Source organism: Pituophis catenifer, unplaced genomic scaffold (assembly GCF_029215685.1).
Source record: "Pituophis catenifer annectens isolate HBS135680 unplaced genomic scaffold, rPitCat1.0.hap2 SCAF_1, whole genome shotgun sequence".
NCBI lineage: Eukaryota > Metazoa > Chordata > Lepidosauria > Squamata > Colubridae > Pituophis > Pituophis catenifer.
Window position 1 is genome coordinate 312240839 of NW_027256881.1, and position 24055 is coordinate 312264893.

At 40.2% G+C, this 24055-nt stretch overlaps 1 protein-coding gene across 2 annotated transcripts; it reads right to left on the minus strand.

Moving 5' to 3' along the window:
* Positions 1–453: 453 nt before the first annotated feature.
* SLC25A29 (solute carrier family 25 member 29) lies at positions 454–18204 on the minus strand. Of its 2 annotated transcripts, XM_070941894.1 has the most exons (4): positions 17807–18204; positions 12401–12444; positions 9052–9135; positions 454–4140 (listed from the first exon to the last, which is right to left on the minus strand). In XM_070941894.1, the coding sequence occupies exons 1-4, from the start codon at positions 17838–17840 to the stop codon at positions 3382–3384; spliced, it is 921 nt and encodes a 306-aa protein (XP_070797995.1). In that variant the 5' UTR covers positions 17841–18204; the 3' UTR covers positions 454–3381. The 2 variants fall into 2 exon arrangements, with proteins under 2 accessions (XP_070797995.1, XP_070798006.1); XM_070941905.1 differs by lacking the exons at positions 12401–12444; positions 17807–18204 and adding an exon at positions 10301–11426.
* Between the last annotated feature and the right edge of the window lie 5851 nt (positions 18205–24055).

Sequence of the window (24055 nt, forward strand, 5' to 3'; positions counted from 1 at the left end):
TCCCGACTCTAGGGGGCGGTGCTCATCTCCATTTCAAAGCTGAAGAGCCAGCGCTGTCCAAAGATATCTCCATGGTCATGGCTGGCATGACTAAATGCCAAAGGCGCACGGAACGCTGTTACCTTCCCACCAAAGGTGGTCCCTATTTTTCTACTTGCATTTTTCACATGCTTTCGAACTGCTCAGTTGGCAGAAGCTGGGACAAGTAACGGGAGCTCACCCTATTACGTGGCACTAGGGATTTGAACCGCTGAGCTGCCGATAGATGGGGAATTTTCTAGATTTTTGAACTATGCTTATTAGGATTCGTATTACGGTACATGTTTTCCACTTTGCAAAAGCCATAAAAGTTTTTGTAAATTCTTACCAGAGGGGTTTCAGTGCCCATAAGTTGCTTATCCTTGTTTTAGTTTAGGAGATAATAGTTCCACCAAAGAAAGAACTACATTTTTTTTAAAAAAAGATTTATTTTTACAGAATACTGTACAAAAAAAAGATAAGTGTCGTTGCACAACAAACAACTTGGGTTTCACATTCAATTTGAATGTCCCTGCAAGTAGTGCCAAAACATCCACTATACCTGCATGGTATAGAAGCAGCAATCCAGTTTTATAGGTTTCTCCAGCGTAATTATTATTAAAATAATCAGCTAGATTTTTATTAGAAAGAGTCCAAACAGACATATTGCACCTGTCCCAAAAAATATCTTCCACTGCAGTTAGTTAACGGTACATTCTACATATGAGCCTCTGTTCTATATCACGCTGCTAGTTTTTCTACCTGTTTTTCTTCATCTTGTCTATTCAACAGCTATAATAATGGCCTTCAGCTGATGTTTTGGACCCATAACTATGTAGGCTCTGATCCAAAGCTAAATCTGCAAATGGTACCTTTTTTCATTGGGCTTGCACATTCTTCATGGCAGCAATGGAAAAAATAATAGGAAGTACTTCAAAGCATGTGAGAAACATGGTGTTTAAACAATTTATATATTGCAGGGCCAAGTTAATGGTGCAACTGCAATTTATAAGGCTCTTTAATGACCCACTATATGTGCCAAATAGTTGGTTGAATGTCAAGGTGTTCTTAGAGGCAATGACAAATAGTATGAAGTTGTCTTACATCCTGCTTCTTTTAAGTTTCAGTTGAAATGTTACACCGAGTTCTTGCTGCTTGGCAATCTCACATTACATACTGTATTTCTTGAATGGGTAAGTGGCAGAGTTAATCCATGCTTTGCACTTGAGGAATTTCACATCATCTTTTTGCCCAACTCAGTTGAATGAGCACATTTACATTGTTATTGTGGGACACAGTTTGTGAGGAAATTAACCAGAGCAGACATTGTACCCAATCCTATAGTACTGTGCTGAATGGCTTCAATTTGAATTACAACATTAAATTGGTTTAATTTGATTTTCCTCAAATTGATTTGGAAAAATACTCTGCATGTCCAAACTCCCCCTCCAAGGCATCCAATTCAAGTCCATGTGAAAATGTTGGCATATAATTCAAGAAATGTTTTTTTCTGCTCACAACAGCTTTATTATGAGCAGATCTTTAAGTGAGGAGGATATGGATAGAAACAAAACTACCTGTAATTACTAATTAATTAAGCTAATTGGTTAAGCTAATTAAGATTTCTTAATACTTATAGGAAACCCCTACAGACCTCATTACTACAAAAGGAGATGCCAAAATTCTGATTTAGTGTAAAAAAAATTTCTTCACTTAGTGATGTGGAATAGATGTTTGACTGGCCAGACTGTATACCTTGCACACCTTGAGAGATATTATGACTAGGCCAATGATATTTATTGCTGTTCAGAAATCAGCCCAACTGGAGTTTAATCATCCAGATAAGTGTGTATAGTACTGCAACCTTAAACATTTGTCAATAAAACCCAATTAACTTAGTACTATTGCTGATGTCAGTGAGACAATGTTGCAGCATTCTTATTTAAGGATGCTATGAAATAGGCTTAACAGTTTGTCAGGTCTCTTATTCACGAAAGTTTCCAAAACTACCGAACTTGACTTCTGTTTTCATTATTGAATTCTCTAAAACACACTTCTGTTAAATTAATTTAAATATACTTTCATCCTTTCTTATTACATATAGTTCATAATTATGCGCATACACCCCAGTAATGGAGAAATGATAATTTAAGCACATCTATCACCATCACCCTAAAAACAATAGTCTACATTTTGGGTTGTAACAAGGTTTCTAGATATACGCTAGCTTCCAACTCAAAACATAGTAACTAAAATATGTTTAAATATTTACAAGATGCAACTGGATACATTAAAAAAAAATTAAAAGCCAAATGCAAATAGTAACACAGAAAAACAAACCATAATCTAAAAATAGCAGGAAAGCATCTACATGCTGAACAGCATGACTGAGATACTGATCTTATTGCATACTGATCAAATAATAAAGCAGGCTGTTCATACACGGTACTAAAATATTCACAATTAGCAGGAAGAGGCTACAGGCTTCCTGACAAGTACTGCTAATTAACAAGAATGGTAAAAAGTGTAGCTTACATTATCTACAGAATGACTTGCGACAGGCTATTAAAATATAGAATCAAGGAAAGGCTTGTAGTTCTCCAGTTGTTGTTCATCTCCATCAGTTCCCATCAGGAGGACCACTGATCAGATGGTTGTAAATTATAAGCTAAAATTATTTGGAAAAACACAAGCTCCCCTAGGATAAAGTGCAGGAAAATGAAACAGATTTTTTTTTTTTTTACTCTACATTTACCAGGACAATCGGCTCTAAATCGAATATAGTAGTCAGACTGAGCAATAACCAGAACAGAAAATCCATCCAGACCTTTTAATGTGCGTTGAGAGAAGAATGCTGCTGGCCCTAGTCCTACGCTCCCAATAAACATGAAAGGGGCGTAACATCTGTGCATACAAGCCTTCATTATCTGTTCAAAGCTCCATTTCTTCTCTTCTTGTTTGAACAGACTCTGAATAGAAATTTAGCATCAGGGTTGATAGATGTAGTAGCCATTTTGAGTTGTCTGCAATACGTTGAAACTGACTTCAACTAATGACTGCATTGGATTTCCTTAATAATGTGCTGGCTGGCTGGGGATTGTGGGGATTGGAGTCAAGGCTACACCGGAAAAATCCAGCAGATGTGGTTTGAGCACATGTTCAAAGGGCAAATCCTTTTATTGTCCCGAGTTTCTAGAGTCAACTCGGAGTCTTCCTAAAGCTGCTTTTAAGCTGCTTTTATAAATGAGATTTTTAAAAAGATGCTTTATACAGAATGTATACTCTTGGTATCCAAATATTGTTTAAAAAAAAAAAAAGATGACATCTTACATGTAACAGGTACAACTTTATCTTCCAGTCAATTTAAAAACTTGAAGGTTGTTGGATCACTGGACCAGCCTCACATCCACTTAAATCGCCTCTGATCTGGCCATCCTCCGACCTCATATATGTAAGGAATATTGTAACAGTGGCAAATGTTGCAGCATTAACAGGGAAAGCCCGAAGTAAGGTGGATGTAAGACCCTTTGTGAACACCCTTGGGCCTTCAGCCCGGTAGCTTTTTCTAATGCAGTCCAGAATACCCTGGTACCGTACAACGCCTCCGACTCCATCAGCCTGAAGGCGGGACTTGATGACATCCACAGGATACGTAGAGAGCCAGGAGACTATGCCAGACATGCCTCCTGCCAGAAGAAGTTTGGGAACAATGTAATTATCTTCCGCTTCGCACCCCAGATATCTTGTGAGGCAGTCATAGGTTAAAAAGTAGAAACCAAAGCTGGGGGTCTCTCTCAGAAACGTGGAAACCATTCCCTTGTTGATGCCTTTCAGGCCTTCCTTTCGATAGATCTTCACCAAGCAGTCCAAAGAGTTTTTGTAGTTCTTGGACTTCAATTTGTATTCCCCTGTTCCTTGCAGCTGCATCCGTGTCTTAGCCAGTTCCATAGGACAGCAGATCACACACTGAATGGCGCCTGCTGCTGAACCTGCAAGGAACTGATGTACAGGTGTGTCCTTTCCAAGAGCACGGAGAGCATTCCCTTGAACACCAAAGACAAGGGCATTGATGAAGGTGAGGCCCATCATAGGCGATCCAATACCTTTATAAAGTCCAAGAGCCTAGATGGAAAACAAAACAAACAAATAGATGATGAGCAGGAATGTTAAGACTTTTCTCAAGCAACATACAATAAGCTGTTAACATTCTGCAAATGTTTTGTTTTGCACATCAATAGATAGATCTCAATTATCCTTTAGGCATGGCACCCCTAGACTGGGACAGGACAACTTGCCCTACCCCAAAATCACATCCCAAAGATCTGCTCTTTTTTCAGCAGCAAAACAATTGAATATTTGTGAGCAACCCCCCAAATGCCAAAGATATCCCACAATTTCGAAGTCCACACATTTCAATGTGCAGCTACAGTTTTCTAAGGTTCTGCTATTTCTTATCCTTTATCAGGGGTTTCCAAACCCGTTTCCGTCATGCATGCATAAAGGCATCTGCCCCTTCCGACCTCTGGGCCGTCAACCCAGAAAGCTTGAGAAACTCTGGCCCATATTACATTTTTTACACTTGGCAGCTACTTATTTAATATCAGAATATGAACAAAGCATATTTCACCTCCCTAATCTGGATTGGATTCATGTTCTAACAAAACAGAGACCATTAATGATCAGGAGATGAACAACGATTACCTCTAACTGCTGGAGTTATTATCAGTGCAAACTGAACTCCGTTTCTACTGAGCACATCCCTTTAGAAATCAAATGCACATCTTTATACAGCTATGAGGAACCTGATGTTCTTTTCTATATGAATCCTGAAGTTTTCATCTTGCAAATGAGGAACTGAGATTAATAGAAGGAGCAAGAAAAGCATCAATATTGTGTGAGATTTGTTTGGGGGCATAAATGGAAGTAATTCAGTGTTTCCCTCAAGCCTTCTAAAACTTTGAGGCAGAGATGGATACTAATGAAATTAAGCATCGTGCCATAAAACAGGAACACATTCATATGCATGGTCTACAGCAGTGGTGTCAAACTCAAGGTCTGCGGGCTGGATCTGGCCCGTGGCAGCTGCCCTTGAGACAGTGAAGGACCCCGGCTCAGGCCAACCAGGCACTAATCAATAACTTGATGGCCGCCATCAGGGCCTGGACATTGTCTTAGCCGTGCCCTTAGCAGGGCTAAGATGCCAGGGCAGCATCTTAGCCCTGCCCTTAGGCATTTGCCACCTCCTGTGCGCTTGGCCAGGGCCAAGGCATGGCTCTAAGGCTCACCGTGTTGGAGGCCAGATAGCCACCATCCAGTTATAGATCAGTACCATACCCATCACCAGTGCCTCCATGGCCTGTTTGCCAGCCTGGCCTTGCAGGCCATGTGGTTTCCTTTTCCCTGGGACCGTCCTGCATGGGAAAGCCACAGGTGCAGTAAGCAAAGGTACCGGCAGCACTGCCAATCTCTCCCCTTCCCCTCGTTCCTTCCCGAGTGCAGAGGAAGGAACAAGATGGCTTTCCGGGGAGGGAGGGAGGGAGGCAGGCAGGTAGGTACAGTGTTTCCCTAAAAATAAGACCCTATCATATATTTTTTTGAACCCCGAAATAAGTGTTTGGCCTTATTTTCAGGGAGGTCTTATTATTTTGGGGCACGTGGAACAAGATGTGCTCATCTTGCCGTATTACCGGATTTCCAACTCTGCGTTTAAATATTTTTGGGGATGGCTTATTTTTGGGGGGAGGCTTGTTTTAACACATGTCTCAAAAGCCCGATTGGGCTTATCATCAGGGGATGTCTTATTTTCGGGGAAACAGGGTAGGTGGGAATGAGGAGGCAGGAAGTTAGCCGCCCCCCACCCCGGAGCCACATCCACTGCAGCCACACACACCCAGCCCCCCAAGGTCAACCATAAACGTAATGTGGCCCTCAATGAAATCAAGTTTGACACCCGTGGTCTACAGTAATTACTATGCATATCTCTGGATATACTCTAAACTTGTATTGCAGTTGTTACTGCAATATTCCCACACAGCAATACTTCTGTTACAACTAGGTATGAGTGAATTTACATTTATTCACTACCTGCTAGGAGTATCAAACATCCACCCAATTTGCATCATTAAACTAAACTTAAATATGGATGGAACTATGGAAGAATGTCATCTCATGGCTTTGGATGACGGTGAAGCCTGGAAGGCCTTTGGAGATTATCAGCCACAGTAAGATCTGTGCCACTAGTGCTACTGCTGCTGTTATTGTTTTGTGGCTTGTTATGGATTTTACTGTACTATACTATGATATTTTCTAGTGAGGATGAGAGTGCAATATTTTTGTGCAATATTTCAGAATTTATCTCCAGAATTTATCTTTTGAACATGTACATAGCATCCATCTGCTATGCCTTAAAGGAGCCCCGCCTTTTCCCAAGATCATAGTTCTGTGCTTAGTATCTGTTTTGTGATTCTAGGACATAACTGTTTTCAGAAGACACAGGGAGATGTTACATTCACATTTCCACAATAACAAATACCAGTTTGTTATTGTATTCACCTGGATACCGTGTGTCTAACACTGCAATGCTGTATACACTTACCTGAGACTAAGTCCTATTACACTCAGGATGTCTTATTTCCAAATAATCATGTATAAATTGAATCACAGAAATGTAAATAGTTTAAGTGGGGCTTTCTTTTTTTATTTTTTTTCCTTCCCCAAGAAACCCAACATTCCCCATTTAATTAAGCATACTCACTTTCCATTGGCCACTTTTTAAAAAACTTTTGGTCTTTATGTCCTTAAATGTTTTTTTGTATCTTACTAAAGCCCGTCAACTATTGACACTCACTGCTAAAAGTTTAGTTATTAGAAAAAGCAGTTTAAAAGAATGTAGTAAAGTCTTGGTTTTGACTTAACCCAGACAAGACCGAGTGGCTGTGGGTATTGCCTCCTGAAGACTATGTCGACTGTCCATCCTTGGTTCTGGGGGGGGGGAGAAATTGTCCCACTCAGAACGAGCTCGCAATTTGGGTGTCCTCCTAGACTCACAGCTAAGATTAGAGCAACATCTGGCAGCTGTAGCTAGGGGGACCTTTGCACAGGTTTGCCTGGTGCACCAATTGTGACCCTACTTGGATCGGGAGGCTCTCTTCACAGTCATGCCCTTGTCACTTCACGGTTAGATTATTGCAACGTGCTCTACATGGGGCTATCCTTGAAGAGTGTTCGGAGACTACAGCTGGTCCAGAATGCAGCCGCGAGCTGTCGTGGGTGCACCTAGATACACCCACATTACACCAATTCTCCACGAGCTGCACTGGCTTCCTATTGGTCTCCGGGCACAGTTCAAGGTGTCGGTTATTACCTTTAAAGCCCTACATGGCTCACGGCCAGGCTATCTTCGAGACTGCCTTTTATTGCATAGCTCCCAGCAACCAGTAAGATCCCACAGAGTTGGTCTCCTCTGGGTCCTGTCAGCTAAACAATGCCGGCTGGCGGGCCTGCAGCGGAGGGCCTTCTCTATGGCAGCCCCAGCTCTCTGGAACCAGTTACCTCCTGAGATCCGGACTATCCCCACCCTATTGGCCTTCCGGAAAGTGGTGAAAACCTGGCTTTTCCGGCAGGCCTGGGGCCATTGATCTTGCTGTTGCAATCTTGCGAGATCCGGCCATGAATGGTGTGCATGGGCTTTTAATGTTTTTAAAATGTTTTTAAAATGTTTTTTAAATAATTTTCCTATGTTCTTTGTTGTATTATTTTTTGCTGTAAGCCGCCCAGAGTCCCTTGGGAGTTGGGCGGCATAGAAATTCGATAAATTAAAATAATGAAATGAAATGAAATGAAATGAAATTAATCATTTCAGGTTGTGAGAAAGCAGATGGGTGACCACCAACAAGAGAAAACTAAGGTACAAGGAGGGTGAGGTTTAACCATTTACAATCAATCAATCTAAATATAGTAATTATACAATTAAAATGTATCCATCTATGTCTATCTTACAAAAATAAGAATAACACTGATTTGGATTCTATTTAAATCAAGGTGAGCCTGAATGCTTTAACCTATATTACTATTTTTTATTTAATTTTTTTTTAACCTGTTGTAAACAAAAGTCTTGGAGTCTCGGCAATAAATATTGGTATAAGTAATAATTAAATTATATCTAAAATAAAACGAAGCAAAAGTTATGGTAGTTTGGTGAAGTGCTACAACATCTCTGGGGCAATTTGTATATGATCCTTATTATGGGAGAAGGCCATTATTTTTATTTTTATTTTTTTATTGGAAAAGTTTTACAATTACATTTTCTCCCCATTTCCCCCCCCCATCCCTCCCTAACCCTCCCCAACCCCCCCTAACCCACCTCTCCCCCCCGGATTTCCACAGAATATAATCCAAATCAAAATCCCCTTTTTATAAAACTTGAACCCCTCCACCCCCAATATACTTTTTCATCTTCACAAAATTCAAATATTTCTATCTTTATATAATACTTTCAGTTAAAAGCTATTTGATACTTCCTAGTTTGATATTTGTTCTGCACATAATCTATCCACCTTTTCCACTCCCATTCATAAGTCTCTTGTGAGCGATCTTTTAGATATGCTGAAATCTTCGCCATCTCTGCAAAACTGGCCATCTTCAAAGTCCATTCCTCAATGGTGGGCATAGCTTCATTTTTCCAGTATTGACCTATCAGTAATCTCGCTGCTGTTATCATATACAATATCAACTTTGTTTCACCCAATGTAAAACCCTTAACTATACCCAATAAAAACAATTGTGGAGAAATCTGATTTTTTTTTCTTCAAAACATTCTGCATAACCCACCAAATTTTTATCCAAAGGCTGTTTGGATAAAAATTTGGGAGGAGGCCATTCTTGACAGGTGGCCTGGGTACCTTCAAACTATTAGGTGGTTTTGCAGTTCCAGTACTACCAACACAATGTGTTGGGACCACATTCCTTTTATTTAAATAGCTCCTCCTCCTCCTTAAGGGCCTATCATGCACATTCATTCAGGAAGTTACTTACAGATTCTTGCTTTATGATAGACTGGAAACAATGTACAGTCCCACGGTAGAGTGGCTTCTCCATACTTTGAACTTGAAGACGTACCTATAAAATGTAATTAGAAATTACTGACATGGCAAAAAAATCAGCTGATAGTATGATAGTACCTTTGGGTGCATACACATAATGTAGTTGTGTACATGTGTGCAGGCATGATGCCACAATAAATTAAAGAGAACAGAGTTTGTGTTTTGGGAGCCACTCAAATTTATGTTATATCCTATATGGAATGGTCACTTGCTAGGATGTTAAATTATGATCTTCAGTGAGGAAAATCCTCATTTGGCTGTTCAGTTATTGCTTTAATTAGCACACCTGATGTTTCTAAAGACTTAAGTGTTGCTCATCTATAGAACCATGAAATGCTAAGCTCAAAATGTATCAGTCGTAAGTGTAAATGTTCCCCAGCCATAGAATTACATTTTTTTTCTATAGGACCACAGCTGCAAGACTTTTACAAGCTTAGGTTCACAACTTAAATATGCCAAAAGTCTAAATAATCTTAGTACAATGCATTCCAGCAATCTATACACTAGATTTACAGGGTCAAAAAATCCTGTTTGAAAGAACAATCTGGAACCTGGATATTTGAAAATTATTTAAGGATCTCAGACACTAACAATAGTTTAAACCTTAAGAGCATTGCATCTTTAGAGTAAGAGTTCCATTTTTGTCCCTATGTCATTTCTTAATAAAAAATCATTTTTATTAAGATGGTTCCTAGTTTTTCTTCTTATTTTGCAAAGGTGAGTAGCAATCGAATGTTGGCAATTCAAAATACTAAAAAGCATACCAAGAGTGGGCTCAGAAATCATTCCAGTAGCAATACCTAAAACTCATTAACACAAAGCAGTCATAGCTGTATGGGGAAATGAAAAATGGGTTCCTGATTTAAGGAAAGGCTGAAACAGAATTCACAATTTAAGAGGCTTTTGCTTGTTAGCACAGGTATACAAACTTTAAGCACAAAAGGGGACAAAGAAAAACACTAGAGAACAAATTGCAAAAGTTAGACTTTTCTTTAAAAAAAAAATACAGATTATATTTAAAGGCATTACATACCCCACACCCTCCACTCTAGAAACAGTTTAAAAACTAAAAAAAAAAAGGGAAGGTACTTTTTGCTTGTTTATAAAAATTTGAACTAATCATAAATGTTGGAATAAATTAAGACCGAGAGAAACAGAATGTTCACCTGGTCTATACTTACTAGGTAACTCTCCCGTGATGAGGCTTATCTGTCATCTACAACAAAGTAACACTTTTGCTGTTAATGAAGACAGCCCCTAGCTCAAAAAGTAAAGGCAGTTAAGCAACAAAGCAATTGTACACATTACATCAACAAAGTGGGGCAGGAGTCTCCTTTTGAAGAGCTGGTTCCAAAACAGTTCAGCATCTTCCCCATTTTACAAGCCCTACCCTCCCCGTCCCACAAACCCAGCCTGCCTAATTGTTACAACTACTTGAAAGTTATTAAACTTTGCTTTAAATTAGCATTCAAGAGAAAATAGTGCCTAGCTACATTATTCAGCTTCATTAGGAAAAGACTGTCATATTAGGTAAGGCTTAACAAAGATTTAATAAATGTCTTTTCGTAAAATCAGTTGTTTTATTAAAATAAAACAACTAAAGCAATTAAAATAAATTAGATTAAAATAAAGCAATGATACAATCCTGTTCATATTTTCTTGAAAGCTAATCCCTCAGTGGGGTGTGCTTTCAAATACATCTGTCTGCAAAACAGATTCCCCCTCCTCAGTGTGAGTAGCCATATCACTGTTCCTTTAACAACACGGTAGCAAGCTAAGCATTTAAGATAAATGCTTTATAGGTATGTATATTTATAGAAGAAATTATTTATGTTTTCACGTTAAAATTGTGCGAATTATAAAAGTCGGTGATTTGTGATAAATTAAGTAACCTCCCAAATATGATAGAGTTTTCTTACAAAGCAAATGTATTGAACATATTTCCAAGAATGCATATAGCTTGGTCCCCAGGCACAGTTTGAGGGTATGTGATGCAATAATTGTTTTTAAAGTAAGATAGCCAGTGAATATCCACTTAAACATCCCAGAGATACCATCTTTGTGATAAGTGAAATATAAATACACCAAAACAATTAAACTAAAATAAATTTCAATTCAGGAGTGCCAACTCATTCTGTGAACCTGTCCATTATAATATATGCAGGATTAAGTGTAACTCCTAAAACCTACTCGTTCTGATAAGAAACAATGTGAAAAGAAGTTCTGTGCAATTTAATAGAATGAATCCATATCAAAGATTATTTCTTGGCAGGAAATAACTAGAAAATGCATTTATAAGCCAAGAAGCTCCATTTCTCAAGGCTTATATGGCTAACTATTCCTTTACTTTTTAAGGTTATTTACAGAGTGTTATTCAGCACATTTTCTCTTCAAAAAGGTTACGTAATTCTCATACAAGCCAAAATACTTGGATTTAAGTCCATTTGTTTTAATTTATATTCTTAGCATATAGCTTCACCCTGCACATTCATATTCCAAAATAAACCTTTTAGTGAGGGATTCCCTGAATTAAAAATGCAAATATGTTTGCAACTTGAAATCCTTGTAGTCCCATTATTAGTATCTTATTTCACAGTCCTGTTTTGAATATTATTTGACTTCCTTACAGGCGCAAATATTACCCAAATTCTAATTTTTTTTTTTTTGACAAATAATCTACTACTGAACTTTCCAACTGCAGCCAATATACATCCATGTCTTAAACAAGAAAATAAAAATTGTCATTGAAAACTCACAATAGCTTTTCTTGGATGGGAAGAAGCACATTAAATCAGCAAGACTGTTTCATCATGCAGCAAACAGTCATCTGGTCAATATAATTAACAAATTAATTGCTTCAAACGCAAATAAAATAAGTGTACCAGATAAAGCAGGAACAAGGAAAGTGCATTTAAAATTTTTATTTTAGTACAAATGAGTTATGTACACTCAAGACTATATCTAGGATTTATTAGATGCCATTGAAGTATCATATTAAAAATATGGTTGAAGACATATACCTCAGAACATTTTTTTAAGTGCCTCAAACAAGAGATGACATAATTTGAAACTCTAAATGTTCCATTTCTGTGTTACGTTGAATGCAACATGGGACATTGCCATGTTTTAGTATAACTGGAATCTATTGGAAGGTCTCTAGGAGGTGTTTTACTTAAATGGCCTCAAACATCTAGATCCCTTCCCTATTCTATTGGTAAGGGCAAGTACTGCCTTCAGTCTAATCACATATTCCAAGAAAGCTTGTGAAAAAGTAAACCCACCTTAACTGTATCGAATGGATGTCCTACCAGTACACCAGCAGCACCTGAAATGAACAAGAGAGCACCATGAGACCATGCCATCGAGGCCATTTTGTAAAATAGAGATGCATTAAGGAATTTGCAAAATAGAAACATTAAATACACCTTAGTGCAAGGTACTAATCCATCTACAGCGGGTGGTGAAATAGATCAGACACTGAGAGAAAATAAAAAGGATAGAATAACATTAAAATTGCAAGTCAATAAATAAATAAATAAATACTAACACAATAAGACTAATTAAAAAATAGCAGTAACTAGGGGGCCAACATCCCCACAATTACAACAATAGCACAATTGCACTTGGGTCACATATTCCACCTAAGCTAAGGCCTTGGAGAAAAAAAACTAGGCCTTCAAGGCCTGTTATAAGGACCCCAAGTCAGGGCTGCTCAAACCTTGGGGTGGAGGGGGAGCTATTTCCAGGGGGCAGGCAGCCTTTGTGACAGAGTGAGGCATGCCTCCTGAGTCCCACCAGATGGCACCACTTTAAAGATGGCTCCTGGAACACACCCACTCTGTCAGATGTAACTGGGAGAAAGGCAGTCCCTTAAACAACTGGGCCCTATGGCAGGGGTCTGCAATCTTAAACACTCAAAGAGCCATTCGGACCCGTTTCCCACAGAAAAGAAAAGACTGGGAGCCACAAAACCTGGGTGGGCGCGGCCAACTCAATGTCACTCCCACCCAGTCACATGACCCGCCCCCCCAGCCATTCTAGCTGACAAAAGGCCAGTTGAAAAAATGTACAGGAAATGTTGCCACAGGGTCTGTAAAGCCACAACAGTAGATATCATCCTTGGACAATACAGCTGGGACAAAACAATGTTGTCACTGTCCTTACTATACTTCTAGAAACTACTTCCTGTCTTATCACATAACATCTAGTTCATGTAGTATACCTGAGTTTGCTAAAGACAGGCATGTTTAAAGTTTCATGATTTAACAGCATATCATTGGCAACTTGAAATAATATAAGGTGGTTAAAAGTCAAATAAAGGGGAAAATGCCAAGCAGGGGAAAAGTCATCTCAAGCTCTTCACTAAACAGTTTTATTTATTTATTTATTTATTTTATTGGATTTATATACCGCCCTACTCCCGAAGGACTCAGGGTGGTGAACAGCCACAGAATAAAACACATAAATACAAAAATTTAAAATAGAATAAAAACGAATTAAATAATTTGGCTGAGACAAATTTAAAATACCCAATAATTTAAAAAACAAATTAAAATTTACATTTAAAAGGGGAGAAGATTTAGGCCAGGCCAGCTTGATGAAATAAAAAAAATCTTGAGCGTGCGACGGAAGGTGCGCAGATCTGGGATCCTCTGTATCTCCGGGGGGGAGCTCGTTCCAGATCGTAGGTGCCCCCACAAAGAAGTCACTCCCCCTAGGGGCCGCCAGTCGACATTGTTTGGCCGACGGCACCCAGAGGAGCCCCTCTCTATGGGAGCGTACTGGCCGGTGGGAGGCTATTGGTGGTAGCAGGCTGTCCCGTAGATAACCTGGTCCTAAGCCATGGAGCACTCTAAAGATGATAACCAAAACCTTGAAGCGCACCCAGAAGACCACCGGGAGCCAGTGCAGCTTGCGCAGGAGGTGTTATATGGGAATGCCATGTCGCTCCCATAACCACTGCGTGGCCGCACTCTGCGCCAGTTGGAGCCTCCGAGCGCACCTCAAGGGGAGCCCCATGTGGAGAGCGTTACAATAGTCCAGACGAGAGGTGACGAGGGCATGAGTGACTGTGCATAGGGAGTCCCAATCTAGAAAGGGACGCAACTAAATATTTACTCTCTGGGCAAGCTTAAAGTTCCACTCTTTATAGGGGCGGTGGTGGGATTAATTTTTTTTTTACTATCAGTTCTGTGGGCGTGGTGTGGCTTGGTGGGCATGGCAGGGGAAGGATATTGTAAAATCTCCATTCCCAACCCAGCTGCAAAATCCCCATTTCCTCTCGATCAGCTGGGACTCAGGAGGCAGAGAATAGATGGGGCAGGGCCAGTCAGAGATGGTATTTACCAGTTCTCTGAACTACTCAAAATTTTCGGTACCAGTTCTCCAGAACTGGTCAGAACCTGCTGAATACCACCTCTGATTATCATCACTTAGTTTCAATGGGGAGGAAATCATCTGAAGCAGCACCAGGAAATAGGACAGGATGGCAAAGTTAATGGCTCCAATCTTGGAAACCTTTCAGGAGGACCAAAAGTCCTTTGGCTCCAAGAGAACCAAGGCTGCCTCTGATCTGAATGCCCAAGTTTAGGGCATTCTGCCAGTAGAAACAGCTATGATAGGGACATGTGATCCCTGTCCCATCAATGAAGTTACTTTTTCAATATGTAAAACTACATAATTTGCATACTTGTAAGTTTTGTAGATAAATTCTCTGCATGTTCAGCTAGAAGACTGCTATGTTACTACAGCAGTTAAACCAGCACACAGGTTAATATTTCTGTACAGGCAAAACTGTAAATTTACCCAACACTAATTCAAGTGTGATAAGAAAAAATAGTAGAAGTGGCTTATATGGTACCCCGTTTTCCCAAAAATAAGACATCCCCTGATAATAAGCCCAATCAGGCTTTTGAGCGCATGTGCTAAAATAAGCCTCCCCCTGAAAATAAGCCCGCCCCAAAAATATTTAAATATGGAGCTGGAAATCAGGTAAGACGGCAAGAGGAGCTCCATCTTGCTTCATGTGCCCTAAAATAATAAGACCTCCCCAAAAATAAGGCCAAGCGCTTATTTCAGGGTTCAAAAAAATATAAAACAGGGTGTTATTTTCGGGGAAACACGGTAGTATTCTCAAATGATGGAAAATAAATTACGAAGCATCACCATAGCTCTAATACAAATCCTTTTCCAAAAGGTTACAAATGTCCTATTAAAAATTCAATCCTTTATTTTTATCTTCACAAAATCAGTACTCTGATGCTCTGAGCTAAAGAAAAACCTTTTGTGCCAAATAAAACCTCCCACACTCCTTATCAGGACAAAGGGGGAAAAATCCCACCCCTTTCTCTTTCTTTGCTAGAATAGATCTAAATTACACCTCCTCCTACATTCCTCACCCCTTTATCTTGCTTCTATCTTTTCTTCAGAAGAGCTTATCTTTTCCACCCAAATCTTGAGAGCCTGCTTTGTAGGAGGCAGGACAGATACACCCTGTCTGCAGGGCACTTGTGACTCCTGCATCATGTGAACAATTCCAACACAGGCTAAAAGGAAGGCAATGTCTACAAATCTGGGCTGCTTACACTACAATAAACTGATACATCTGTATGCATTTGTTATAGGAAATGAGGACAAGCCTTGGGGGGGGGGTACATACATATACATAAAAACAATTATCTTTGGGAATAAGGCAGGGTTAAATCCTAAAACAAGTTAGCATTTGAAGTTCTTCTTTTAAAAACACAAATGTGTCCTGCAGCATTAAATATGTTAAAACCTTGCCAAACCATTTTAAAGTTACATTTAAATGACTTAAATGCTGGAGCTGAATTTCTGAAGCACAGCATGCTTGTCTATGTAAGACATAGAGAAGGTAGTAACTAAGGGAAGGATTCGATTGGCTAGAGATTACCAGCATCTCTGAATCAATATAATGCAACCATGGGCTAGAACCAGAAAGCTTCAAGTACAAATTTAAGGCACAAAAATGACTTTGTCTCTTTCAGTCCAACCTACTATTCACTGATTGCTTGCAAGAAAAATTAAAGAAGGGAGTACTATATATGCCACTTTCAACTTTTGGCGGAAAGTCACATAAAAAACAAATAAATAAATATCCTGTGCTAGAAATGAAAACAAGGGCGAGTACACTGGAAAATTTTATTTATATCATCGTGACAACAAAGCAATGTTCTGGGACTTCATCAAAAACAACTATGAGGAAATGAAATTAAATTACCCACATAAGAATTTTCTGAATGTTTTGAACAAATGCCAAAATTCCTGGGAGGCTATGACTAAAACCAGAAAGTTGTCAGAAAAGGAAAAAACAATCTGAAAAAGTTTTTCCCGTGATTTTTAGTTTTTTACACTCCCACACACACACACCCTGCCCCGCCCCCATCTGTAAAATGTAAAAGAGAATCTAGCTGGGAAATGCCAAAAGATCAAAAGATTTACAATTTGCTATGTACTAGGGCTCAGAGTAACATCACCCCACTACAGCTTCAGATAAACTGATTATTAGAAGCTCCTTCTCATGTGATTTCACAATGAAAGGGACCGGAGAAATACTGTACTTTGAATCTGTGTGGAGACAGTACAAATAAAAACCATAGTTTGAAAGGACCTTAAACACTTAATAGGAAAATTAATAATTTCTTTTAAAAAAAATGGTCCCGCAATCACTGGAGAGAGAAGTCTGTTTGGGTCTGCTTTGGTGGAAGCAACTGCAAGAGATTCAAGAATTTTCTCTGTAAGAATTAATTTTTGTCTATTCTTCCCCAGTGGGTATTTATTTAGTTTCCAAGAAATGAAAGTGTATCCCATCTATTAGGGGGAGGGAAATCATGCAAAAAGAGCAATCAGGAGATGGGGGGAAATGAGTTCTGGGCTGCTTTGGCCTTCAAAATATCTCAACTCTCCCCACTCCACAAATGGAGAGTCCAGATACTTGTTTTTAGTGTGACTTTAAATTGCAAGGCTACATCTAGGATTTCGTTCCATTACACTTACAACATATTTTTCTCCCTATCAGACCCTCCTTACGGGTTTGGGCCACGTCCTAAAGCCAAAACCAGTTCCCGGTCTGGAAAAGTTTAACTGGTCGAGGAGAAGATAAATAAAAGAGGACGAGCCGGTTTCCGCTTTAGCACAATAGCCTCGCCGGGCTGTGGTGGCGAGGTCGCCGACCCACCCAAAGCCACCCCGTTTCCGAGCAGCCATTCCCCGATTGCGCAGTATGAAAAGCCAACCCGGCTCAGAAAGGGACAATGGGGGTCAGCAGAGGAGCGGCGACGCACCTCCCCAGGTGCACCGATCCCAACGAACCGAGGACAAAAACGAGGTGAGAAAAACCACCGCTCACGTGGAGGCTTCGGATTGTCTCTTCCTCACCCCTCGCCCCCTTTCCCCCCCCCGCACCCCCGCTTTCTAGGCGGCTGCGCATGAATGCAAGACCTCCGGGCCTCCTTCGGGCGGGTGGGCAGCGCATCTTCACTGCAGTGCGCCAAGCCGCGGAGGGAGAGGTGGCCATCGCCTGCCTACCGCAACTGCCTTTCTCTCTCTCTCTCTCTCTCTCTCTCTCTCTCCACCCGCCGCCCCGGATCTACGCAAACCATTCACCGTCGTGGCATGAACTATGTCAGCCTCGATCACTCCCCATCGCTCGGGGCGCCGCTTCTTACCTCCTACGCAGCCTGCGAGGAAATCCAGCGCCATGATCGCTGTGCCCGACGCGTCCTTTCAAACCTGAACCGTTTCAGATGCGTTTTTGCTCCGGGTTTGGGGGTTTTTTGGTTATTTTTTTGGGGGGGGTGGTTGCGATGCACCTTGTGGCTCCGAGAACCGTAACGCGTTTCCTTACGGAATAAAGGCGGGGGTTGGGCTTCCTCCAAGGCCGAAGGAAGGCAAGCAATCCAGAAGCTCTTGGCGATGGGGAAAGTCGTCCTTTCTTTGGCTCCTCGGCTTCCCTTTGCGTTCTGACAGCGAGCCAGGGAAATCCAGGGCGCCCTTCGAGCCGGCGCGTTCCTCTCTCGATTGTCGCCAAACTGGACCGAGTCGTTTCTATTTCTGACGCCAGCGAGAGGAGGGAGTGGGGGGGGGGAGACCGAGCCTTATGGGGAAAAGGCAGCCTCCAATAGCAGGTCGCTTGCGAGACAACGCCCTTCCAGTGAAGCCCTCCGCTCCGGCCGTTCATTGGACGATCCACTGGGCGGCATCGTGTCACTGGAAGGCAGCGGCTGCAAAAGGCTCGGAGCGGTGGGGAAGGAGGGAGCGCGCCGCCTACTAGAGCCGGGCGAATACCAGCCTCTGCTGTTGTGGCAGCGCATCTGCGCAAAGCCGGGCAGGTGCTGCGGGTTTAAGGCCGCTTTTTGGGAGGCGCGCTGGCTCTTATTCAGTGGAAGGTGCGGGCATCGAGGGTGCGGGGGGCTCCTGCCCAGCAATTCATGCTCGTGGGGGGGGGGGGGGGATGAGAAGATCGTTCGTCCCCTCGAGCCAATGCGGATTGCAAACGAGAAAGTGATCTGGGGCAGCCGGAGGAGGGAGGCAGGAGAAGTTGGGATGAGCGGGAAGGCCAAATCTGCCTGTCTGTGCTCGTTAACCTCAAAAGATAAAGCATGCTTTCGATAGACATGCACAACCTTGCATAATGAAGCGGGTCGGCGATTTTGGTTTTCAGAAACGAAGATGGCCCGGCTGTATTCCTGTGGCATATTGAGCCACGAAGCAATTATTTTTTTTGGGGGGGGGGGGAAATAGAGCTTTAGTTTGTAGTCCAGTGTCGTGGGAACCCAGGATTAATTAAATAAACAATGATTGTTGACCGTGGGTATGTCTGTCATGCAGACGTTGCTTGCCAGTATTACTCAGTGCTTGTCGCCTGTAAATATTTTGGGAGGGTAGCTTTGTTAGTGTCACAATAACATCTGTTACGGTCTACCAGTATTACTCATAGCTCGTCACCTGAATTGTATGCTGCCTATGAATATTTTGGGAGGGAAGCTTTGTTAGTCTCACAAAAAAAAAACACTCAACAGGGAGTATTTTTTTAACCTTGACAATTTTAAGAAGTGTGGACTTCAACTTCCAGAATTCCCCATGTTAACAGGAGAATTCTGGGAATTGAATTCCACACATCTTTAAAGTTGCTGAGGTTGAAAAACACTAGTCTAGGATGTCCCAAAGGTGCTTTTTCAAGAGGCTACTGGGCTTTCTGGGCTTTCTTTCCTTCTTCAGCTCTGCAGTTTCTTGGACGAGAAGTGAAACGTCTTCAAAGAAAAACCAGAAAGCCCAGTTGCCTCTTGAAAAAGCACGTTTGGGACAAGCATGAACTGGATGATTGAGAATCTCCATAGACACTAGTCTGGGCATTTATATCTCGGAGGACCTCTCATGGACTATGAATGTTAACATGCTTGCAAAAAAGGCACAGAAGAGGCTGTACTTCCTGAGAATGCTCAGGAAGATAAATCTATCTCAGCATCTACTTCTGTCCTACTATCGCAGCACCATTGAGAATGTCCTGACATACGGCATTCATGCATGGTATGGGAGCAGCTCTGTAGCAGACAAAAAAGCTCTACAGAGAATCACTAAAACTGCCCAGAATATTATCAGGCTCCAGCTACCAGCCCTGGACGACATCTTCAAATCTCGCTGTTTGAGGAAGTTGCACAACATTCTCAGAGACTCTTCCCATCCTGCTTACAAACTTTTTGGACTGTTGCCTTCTGGCAGAAGATACAGAACAATTAAAACTCGGACCACATGTTTTCTGAATAGTTTTTATCCCAGAGCTATAATTGCACTCAACAATGAACTAAAGGGCCACCATCAGTGAGCTGTTGGACAGCAGCACTTATTTGGTCTGCTGTGTGGATGCTTGGGTGATTTGGGGTGAGGAATTGTGGTGGGTGGGAGTGTATTTGGGGATTGTTATGTGTGTTGGACCTGGTCTTTGGGTGTTAAGTGAATTTAATTGTATGGGTATACTGTGTATACCCATACAATGACAATAAAGTTATTATTATTACTCTCTAGGACAACTTAGAATGCAACAATTCATTGTATAACCTTTTATAGAACACAATGGAGTAGCATAAGCTAAGAGCTGGGTATACAGAAGATACTGTTTCAGAATCATACAAACTACACTTCAGAGTGAATGCAAAGAGTGCATATGTATGACATGCTCAACTGTATCTGGCTCAGTCCATGAGTAAGTATATCCAGTGACCTGATGCCAAATGATCCAGCAAACTAAGGATAGTTTTGATTTGCTTGGAAGCAGCTGTCTTGGCTGATATTCCAGGTGCTTTTGCAATAGCTGGCAGACTGATGTTTCCTTGCCTTTTTAAAAAAGAAACCAATTGTAAAACCAACAAATACCCTTCTGTGGTAGCCTGGTGGGCATCGTGGTCACCAGGAATAGCATGTCACACAGCAGCTTCTCTGCCCATTTTTCATCTCTGCTCTACTCCTAAGTGTCTGCATGAAAAAAAAAGCTGGATAAGAAAGCACTTTTCTTTTATAGTTGCTCATAAATCTTCATAATGAATCCAGAGGCCAGAATAGTGTTGATTTTAAACTAATTTTCCATTTATAAGGAAGTTGAAAGGAGTAGATTTATAAGATAACTTGCTAAAACTTGCAGTTTACGCCCTTTACATTAATCATGCTTTTACTTGGCTTTGTACAGCATACTACATGCAGAAATAAACTAGCAGATAATTTAGATATGACCATGCTATTGACTTTGACAGTTGCTTCCTGAGTCTTTTTCAAATAAACTTATTTAGTTTATGTCATGTGAATAATAGATGCCTTTTTTTCTTTGTCAAAGTAAAATTTGCATTCATCTGTGAAATTTAAATTTAATCCCTTACTTTATTCCAGAGCTGCTCATGATGGAGCTTTATTTATTTATCTTTTCACATGATTTGTGCATGTTTTGCTGCATGAAATGAAAATAAATATAATTTATTTATATAATACTATTGTATAAATTGTACTTATACAACTAATACAGCGTATTGACATTCTTTTCAAAGGCATTGATAATTTCTGAAAGCAATGGGAGAGACCAGGCAAAGGTCTACTCTCTGGCAAGGAGTTAAATATTGTTTTTCTCATTTGTATGTAAAATATCCATCAGAGGTTAACACTGAAATCCCACTTAAAATACACATTAACATCGAAATTCCTCTTAAACTATACATTAATCTCAATGTATTATACGTTTCAATTATATTGATCTTACATTTGTTTCCTCTATGTGGTCACAAACAACACAGTTCTATAATTTACTTGGCTGTTAACTTGTGTAGGAACTTTAACACCTGTGTTACTATATATTGATACTAAAATAATTTTGACTCCTTGTTTTGTACCAGTCTCAGCTTCTGGATCATCTCCAAAGGCCGCTCTGCATGGAACATGTTATGATAGTCTAATAGATGAGGATTGGGAAATGAGTAATGTCATTTTGGCATCCTGGTCAAGATAGACTTTTGCACCCACCCATTCCACTCCATCTCTACCATGACTTCCACCTGCAGTTCCAGAAAAAGCCGAGGGTTGAGGATTTTTAAATATATAAATGTTATTAAATGTTTTAAAGATAAAACTAACAAAACTTAATACTAAATAAAGAACACAGGAAAAAAACAAGACAAAGGTAGAAAAAGAAAAGTTAAAAAGAAATAGAAGCAGCTTCTGATTTTCTTTGCAGCAAATACCCTGTTTCCCCAAAAATAAAACATCCCCTGATAATAAGCCCAATCAGACTTTTGAATGCATGTGCTAAAATAAGCCTCCCCCCCAAATAAGCCCTCCCTGAAAATATTTAAACACAGAGCTGGAAATCAGGTAAGATGGACCTCCCACAAAATAAGGCTTATTTCGGGGTTCAAAAAAATATAAGACAGGGTCTTATTTTCAGGGAAAACATGGTACAAGTATAATTACAAAGTTATCCCTTACTCTACAGTTCCAAAAAAGTTCACCTTTTTTACATTTTTTTTTCCTAATCATCAAAACCACATGTCACAAGCAGGGTGGATTTGATTTAAATCGAGTTGATTTAAATCACAATTTAAATCATGATTTAAATCACTAGTAAAAAGGCTTGATTTAAATCAACTCGATTTAAATCATAATTTTTAAAGAGCAACTGTCATCTCTGCTACTCCTTTGACCCACTGTTGACTCACCGATAGTCCCAGTGTTGCAGAATGTACAGCCTCATGCTACATAACTAAGCTGCATTTCATGCTGAATAAACTAAATTATTTATGTATCTTAAATAGAAAACTATCTTACAATAGATTTTTACCCCAAAAGTTTTTTATTAAAATAAATTCGATAAAAATAAAAAAATGTGATTTAAATAAAAAAAATCCGATTTAAATTAAAAAAAATCAGATTTTTTTGATTTTTTTAAAAAAAATCATTGATTTTTATCCACCCTGGTCACAAGTGCATTTTTTGTTTCATGCAAACAGTTTGTGAGGTGTTTCCAGTCAGCCATAAATGTAAATGTCTTTACCTTAATCAAGGAAGTTAATTTACCCATCTCTGCAAGTTCCATCATCTTCATCAACCATTTTTCTGTTGTAGGTAATGTTGAGCTTTTCCACTATCAAGCATGTAATAATCTGGCTGCAATTGTCATATATAAAAACAAAGTTCCATGTCTTTTTTGTAACTGTCCAGACCCAAAATAAAAGCCTCTGGTTTCAATTGTATAGTAGTCTTTAAAATCTTCTGAATTATTGTATGCATTTATATCCACATTTTTTGTTTTTACACATCCACCAGACCCAAAAAATGTCCCTTCATATTCACATATCCAACATAAATTTAACATACACATGCTAGACAATTTATCTGGTGGCAAATACCAATGGTACATCATTTTATAAAAAAATTCTTTCAAACATAATGTAAATTTCAGCCCTTTCAACTACATATTTTCCCATTGAACCATTTATATATTATAACCAAAATTATTTTAGCCCATTTTGTCATGCACTCTCACTTATTCTTCTGTTCAAGTTTCCACAAAAGTTTATACATTGTAGCAATAATGTTCTTCTGTATTTACAAATTTCTGTTAAAACATTGTCAAAACCATAAAATGTTTTATCCACTTCAAACCTTTTTAATAATTGTACATAGGAATATGATTGGCAAGTATATCCCTCCATTGTCAACTCTTTCCTTGAATTTACTTGGATCGGGAGGCTCTCCTCACAGTCACTCATGCCCTTGTCACCTCACGGTTAGATTATTGCAACACGCTCTACATGGGGCTACCCTTGAAAAGTGTTCGGAGACTACAGTTGGTCCAGAATGCAGCCGTGTGAGCTATCGTGGGTGCACCTAGATACACCAACATTACACCAATTCTCAGCGAGCTGCACTGGCTCCCTATTGGTCTTCGGGCACAATTCAAGGTGTTGGTTATTACCTTTAAAGCCCTACATGGCTCAGGGCCAGGTTATCTTCGAGACCGCCTTCTACCACATAGCTCCCAGCGACCGGTAAGATCCCACAGAGTTGGTCTCCGGATCCCGTCAGCTAAACAATGCCGGCTGTCTCTGTGGCTGTCCCAGCTCTCTGGAACCAGTTACCTCCTGAGGTCCGGACCACTCCCACCCTATTGGCCTTTTGAAAAGCGGTGAAGACCTGGCTTTTCTGGCAGGCCTGGGGCCGTTGATCTCGCTGTTGCGATCTTGTGAGATCCGGCCATGAATGGTGTGAATGGGTTTTAATGTTTTAATTTTTAAATGTTTTTATAATGGTTTTTTTTTTAATGTATTGTAAGCCACCCTGAGTCTCCGGAGAAAGGCGGCATATAAATTGAATTATACAATTATACAACTCCACAAGGTATTTCTTCATTCATCACCATAGACTTTGTCCAATTGGCA

Excerpts from the sequence above, each read along its gene's own strand:
- SLC25A29 (XM_070941894.1), bottom strand. The coding sequence starts at position 17,840 with ATGGCGCTGGATTTCCTCGCAGGCTGCGTAGGAG. Across the intron at positions 12,445-17,806 it reads CCTCGCAGGCTGCGTAGGAG|GTGCTGCTGGTGTACTGGTA; the intron begins GTAAGAAGCGGC and ends TGTTCATTTCAG. Across the intron at positions 4,141-9,051 it reads CTATCATAAAGCAAGAATCT|GCTCTTGGACTTTATAAAGG; the intron begins GTAAGTAACTTC and ends TTTTCCATCTAG.